At 35.1% G+C, this 6,858-nt stretch overlaps 1 protein-coding gene across 1 annotated transcript; it reads right to left on the bottom strand.

The window, feature by feature from the left end:
* Nucleotides 1-472: 472 nt before the first annotated feature.
* Nucleotides 473-913, bottom strand: LOC128552106 (ribonuclease Y-like). Its single transcript, XM_053533117.1, has one exon. The coding sequence runs from the start codon at nucleotides 911-913 to the stop codon at nucleotides 473-475; it is 441 nt and encodes a 146-aa protein (XP_053389092.1).
* Nucleotides 914-6,858: the final 5,945 nt, after the last annotated feature.

Here is a 6,858-nt window from a genome sequence, read left to right as displayed (position 1 = left end):
CTCTTCTGCTCTTGCCTTTCTCCGCAGTATCTCAAACTTTTCTCCACTTTCAAATGAATTTCTTGTGGCATTCTTTACTTCGGTGCTATACAGTGACCTCCAGAATTTATCTCGAAGCATATCGCTTCTCTCTTCTACGGTCATACTTCGCTTTGTTTCAATTAATTGTAGAATTTCTTCCAACCGTAAGCCCCACTCAGCAATTCTTTCACTTGGCTTCTGTTCGGTGGTGAAAAACTCCGTGAATATAGTTTGTTTACTGGATAAATTTTCAAATATATCCTCTGTTCGTTTAATGATTTGTTCTGGTGTAGCAGTTGGTGACATATTTATTAATACTTTCTTCGTTTGACCTTTCAGTGACTGCCTGATAGCCTGAGAAATCAAATTCTGTGGGTATAACTTTGATTCACATAAACACCTTATCTCACCTTTCCATTCTTCTAAATTTACTTCGTTCTTAAGTTTGGGACTAGAACCGGAGAAGTGACCTATTTCTGTTTTTTTTCTGCACTATTGTTTCTCTTTTCGCATCATTTCCAACTATCACTTCTACTACTCTACTCAACATCTGTTCTTTCTGCTTTAATTCTGTTTCCCTCTTTTTCAATTTTTCCTGCCGTTTTGTCATTATTTCTTCAAAAGTCTCCATATGTATCACTTTAACATCTTCCTTTTGTAATTGCCTTTCTGCAAGCTTATGCTTCTGTAACTTTTCTTCAACTTCTTTCTCAGTTTCTTTTAATTTCTTTTCTCTGGCTGTCATTTCTCTTTCTTTACTGATCAATGTATCTAACATCGCTTTCTGCGACTCTAGTTCTATTATGCGTTGCTGTTCCTCCTCCTTCAAATGTTTGTGTTGGAGTTCTTCGAACTCAATAAGCTCTTGAAGTTCTTGCTTTCTTTCTAACATTCTTTGTGAAGTTTACATATCTGGTTTTACTTTACTGTTATTTGGTATGACGTTTTTCTCGTTTATGTTTCTGGTAAAATCCTTCAGTTCACCTCTCACTATTTCTGCATCTCTGTCTTCTTTTACTGTCATAAGCTGCGATCTATTTTGGTAATTGTGTAACTGTCGTTCCGTGTTGGCATAAATGTCTTTTGATAACATTCTTCCTTCTACTCCATAGTCTGCAACTCCACAAGTCTCCTCTTGTAACGGCAGCTTTTTATACATGTCATTATCAGTTCTTGTTGCACTATGACGTGACCTTTCGGGGTTATACATTTCTTTGCTTCCAACCCTTTGTCTGAATAACATATTTCCTATGTTCTCTTTGTTTCCGTTTGCAAAACGACTATAATTATACCCTGCTTCTCTTTGCAGTTGTATATCTGATACACCTGTTCTTCTATTTTTGTCCGTGTTCAAGTTATATCGTATTCCTATGTGTTTAGATATTTCGAAGTCTTGATTTGAAATTATATCATTTGGCGTATCTCTATATATCACATTTCTATCTCTTGTTAATTTCATTTCATTTGCAAATGTTCCTTGTCTCGAAGTGCCGCTATTCAAGTTTCTGTCTTGTATATTCGCTCTGTAGACATTTCTCTCTCTATTCGCATCTGTGTATTGTGTTCTGTGCGCAAAACTTGTTTGTTTTACATTTGTCGGTGATTCTTGAAGCTGTATCCTGTTATTGTCATCCATTTGATTAAATAAGCTCTCTGCTCTAAGTGAGTCCAATGAAGCATTATTAACATTTATCACATTTGTATCATTTGGTAAATGTATATTTTCATCACATATTGTCTGCTTATTTAACACTGCTAATCTTTCTTCTAGAAGTTGTGTTTCATAACTTATATCAATAGCTTCTTCTTGCGCTTCATTTCTTTCTACTGGTAATCTGTCATAACCATAACTTCTTCTGGTTCTCTCGCTTCTGTCTCTCTTTGCTTGCTGCTGTACATAACCCATGTAGCTACCTTCATCTATGTGTTGTTGTAGTATAGGCCGATTAGTATCTGGTTGGGTCTGACTTATGTTAGTCAACCTTAACCTTGTTGCTTGTTCTGGATTACTATGATTTGTATATAGTCTGTAATCAGTTTGGTTTCTCTGATGTTGTGTTTCGTCTAAATGACTATGAACAATGCCAGCTACTCTTTGCTGGTTTCTTCTCATTATCAGCAGCCTTTCCCTCTGTGTCTGAATGTTTGTGATTTCTTCACGTATCCTCTGTGTGTTTCTTTCCAATTGTTCTGCTCTTAAAGTTCTCTCCCCTTCCAATCTTGCTTGCTCTTGGAGCAATTCTCTCCTCCTGTGCCTAAGTTCTCTTTCACTAATTTCTGGTTCCATATTTCACTCTCTGGTTTATTTCACTATAGAAGATCTCAGATGTATGAATATTCTGTATTCACAAACTTTATTTCATTTATTTCACTTTCCTTTTTTTTTCAATGTATCCTATGCAATTTCACTGTACTCTTTTCAATGAAATTCACTTATATATTTCATAAACATCTATTTCATACATATGATTTCACTTCCTTCTCTATATCTGATACTATGGCTTCACTTCAACACACAGCCCCTATATTAATATACTTGTTTCAATTCACTCGTATTAAGCACTTTATTGTAGTTACCTTTCACTCCCTTCTCTGTATCTGATTATATAGCTTCACTTCAATCCACTATATTATTTCACTTATTTCAATTCACTTATCAAAGCATTTCACTGTAATTACTTTTCACTTCCTTCTCTGTATCAATCACTTCAAAACACAGCTACTGCATGAATACCCTTGCTTCAATTTACTTAATGAAATACTTCACTGTAAATACATTTCACTCATTTCACTTATAGTTTCCCCAGGTATTCAATTCATCTATCTTGTTTCAAATCCTTCTCTATATTCAGTAATATTGTTTCACTTCAACTGCACATTATAATATAAGCACTATCATATAATTCACTTTTCATCCATAGGTTTCATTCAGTATCAATATTCATTCAAACAACATTCAATATTTATAAGTTTCACAATATATTTTCACACTATATTTACACAATATATCTGTACTAACAGATAACTATCTCCACCTTATACCAAGACAAAATCTTAAAACATCAACACCATTAAACAACACACTTAACTATAGTTTATGCACTTTATTCTTTTACTTATTATCTCCCTTTGAAAGTGTCTCTTCACTTGAAATGCCTTTCTTGTCTGTACTTATTATCTCCCTTTCCTTTACTTGTACTATAATCTATCACTACCTAATTATTACTCTATACTTCTAGTATTACGTCTTACTATAGTTACTCCCCTTATTTATATTGCCTCCATTTACTTTCAGAACTCAGCAAGTTCTGAATTTTTATTTTATTTATCTTCTTTTTACAAATTTACCACTTCTATGTTTTATAATATTAGTTTTATATTGATAAATGTTACTGATTTAAATTACATCAGAAAAAATCTCAGCGGTTTTACCGGGATTCGAACCTCGGACCTCTTGATTCACAGTTTATCACGCTACCGACTACGCTATGGAGGATTTAGATAATATAGTGTCTACACTATCGGATTATCGGGCGCCAGGGGTGCAACAAACATTTTCTTCGTTTATAAACGTAAATAACGAAAATTAACCAATTGTTTTAGGCGTAATACGAACGAGAACGAATTCTCAACAGGTCTGAACTGAAAATAGCCGGGTGTTTGTATTTTTCACTAATAATTCAGAGGAAAATACCGACGCGACTGTCGACAGTTTACTTTGCAATTGAAAATATCATTTTCATAATTGCAAACATGTATTGTTCATATAGCAAAACGAACTTTGTATTTCTATCTTGCTAAATGAATGAACTCTTCTTATCGGAAGAATGTAATATGAATTTTCAAACTTGACGTATTAGGCATACAATCATAAAGGAAACTAGGGCTGTTGGGTTTTTTCTCATGAAAGCCTTTCTATAGGAATCTATAGAATTTTCTAACAAATCTGGATATATTTGTTTTATCCTATAGTACTTCTACCAGTTACAGTATCAATGACACTCTACATTTAGTATGGTGAGTAGTAGAAGTAAAAAAGAAGACTTTATGATACCAATATATAATATGATAAATAATATTGATAGATATATCTTAATGATATGTAAACAAGTTGTAACCCAATTATTAAGATATGTCTGTGTCAGGATACTGGTTATATGACCCAGGGAAATGCCTACGCCTTTAGTATCTTGAACAATGGTTTGGGTCCAATCGCTAAGGTGACTATGTCATAGACTAGCTGAAAAACGATGTAGAATGTCCTTTGTTAAAACGTATAGCTGGTGAGACCAAATATCTCATATATAGAATTTTCCTCTGGCTACCTTGCCTAAATGATTCGTGTACCAATGATTCGTAAATGATTTTAATTATGAGCTAGACGATTTCAGGGATCAGGCAAATCACTAAATGTTTCAGACTAACAATTTTCAATTAGCTCGAACTCCTATAGGCTGGAGACTCTATACTTGACTGGTCTTTTTGTTGAAGTTCCCGTCAGACAATGTCTTTGAATCAACACCATACGAGTCCTATCGCATAGATGCTCGGCCTCTGTCCTCTTAACTCTATATGAATGCCATGACTCCTGGATGCTCAGCACCTATATGCTATCATATGTAGCATTCAACTACCATATAGGTATATCCCCGATGCCTTGGCTGTACTTCGCCAATAATGCTGAACCGTCTATAAGCTGGAACTCTCCTACTATCTCAGTAGATTACCAAACTCTGGGTCTCTGTTTCAGCTTCCCGATGCTCAGCCTATATATGCTATCGTATATAGCATTCAACTACCCTTAAGGTAAACTCCTATGCGCTGGCCCTATAGCTCGAAACCTGGTTGAAATTCTGCAACTCTTCTTTAGTCTATTGACTTCCAAAGTCTTCTTTTTAATAATTTATCCGCCCTGACAGGGTAACTGCAATAGTCTCCTTATCAAGGTACTGGGATAAATTATTAGTTTAATCCTCGATTTGTCTTCTTCAACCGCTGGATACCGAATGAGCTCTCTGTCATCCATCTACCTATTTATACCCCAGCAGACGTGCTAATTTTAGAACTTGTTTCTGATTGGTCCAAATTTAAACGTAACGTTTTACAACGAGTCTCTGCTCTATCAAATATCTGGTTCCCTTTAACTTTTGTATATGACATAATGTACGAAGCTGGGACCCAGCCATCCACATAATGAACCCAAATCAGCCACAAATGACCCAAATTCTATTATTAACCACAATTCAACAATAATTATAGCAATGACAACCTGAAAAGGGAGTCAAGCACTATTTGTGCTTATGTGTTACGTTATCAATATGTTAAATATACAAATTATTCTGACAGTCTGCACTCAGTAGGTCAAATGATTTGTATATACCTGACTGATTTTAAACACCTGTCAATTTTATTAATAATATCTGTCATGTGTTTACGAATTGGATAGAAATATCCGTCCCGAGGGCACCTGCGCATTGGGCGGTAATGAGGCTTGCCGAATTACTGCCCATGCGCAGGTGGCCGAGGGACGGATATTTCCATCCGATTCGTAAACACATGACTTATATTTTTTTCTTGCATATCGTCTACATGTTAGCATTTTATTCTGGCAGATTATTTTTCTTGCATACCGTATTTTGCAAATAAAAGGTAGAAATATTTTCTTTGTAGCACTCTTTCTTATAGTAGAGCGCGGGAAATTAACGTCCGTAAGCAGAAGTGACGTCATGATGTTTTGCATTACGCACAATAACAAAGTTCCACTTAGGTTTTATCGTTTGTAGCGTAACGTTATGTTCTTATGGTAAACTAACGTATTTTGAATCGAGAAATATACTATAAGGAACAGAGAGAAACTATCAAGGTACCTGCTTTTTTCGTATTTTTACATAAACAATATATTATCAGTGCATGAACGCATGTCATTAACAGCACGAGAGTCATCTGGCATTTGGGGTGCCAGATGGGTTTTGCCGGCATGCACTTATTACAAAAGGCTTAGCAACAATATATACATATACATATATCAAAAATGAAAATAATACCACTCCGTTGACCAAGTCCACTGTGAATAACAGAAAACACACACAATGCCATCTAAAATGTCACTGTCAAAGTTCATAAAACATGGGTCTTCCATCCAATGTAGAGCTGTGCTGTACCATGGTATGCGTTTTTTATGCCGGCGTACGCTCTCCGATGAATGCACTAGCTTGGGTTCGAACCTTTGTGGAGGTTTTCATGTACATGGAGAATCCTTTGGACCCATGATGCTGATGTATGAAACGTTTGTGTACCGGTATCTTCGGTTAAAACAGCTGTTATCTGGTTGCCAGATTAATCATCGTTAACGACTGTCTTCTCTTACCACTAGTTGGGCGCCATTGTCGCAGTTTGGCTTGCTCAGTGTTTTGGATATTATGGGTTCTATAAGGGGCTTGTCGGTTTTATGTTGTAACACTGTAATTTGTAAATAAACAGACCTTAATTTTCAATGATATATATGAATGTATAATTCATAGATATAGCAGTTCTCAGATTTAATGGCGATTGTCTATCATCAATCTATTATATTGTATTATATTATATTAAATGTAATGTACATACAAAATGTAAACAAACATGTAAACAAACATTGCGGTCAACGGCCGGAGGTCAACTTAAACAATGGTACAAAGTAAACTTACAAATACATGAAAACGCAATAATATACCAAATATTCATTTGCATTTTTTTGTGTGAATAAACAGACTTTAATATTCAATGATATATATGAATGTATATTCATAGATATAGCAGTTCTCAGATGAAATGGCGATTGTCTATCATCAATTGCCA

This window comes from Mercenaria mercenaria, unplaced genomic scaffold (genome assembly GCF_021730395.1).
Source record: "Mercenaria mercenaria strain notata unplaced genomic scaffold, MADL_Memer_1 contig_2048, whole genome shotgun sequence".
Classification (NCBI taxonomy): domain Eukaryota; kingdom Metazoa; phylum Mollusca; class Bivalvia; order Venerida; family Veneridae; genus Mercenaria; species Mercenaria mercenaria.
Note: the sequence above shows the minus strand (reverse complement) of the source record. Positions and strands in the feature narration are given on the sequence as shown.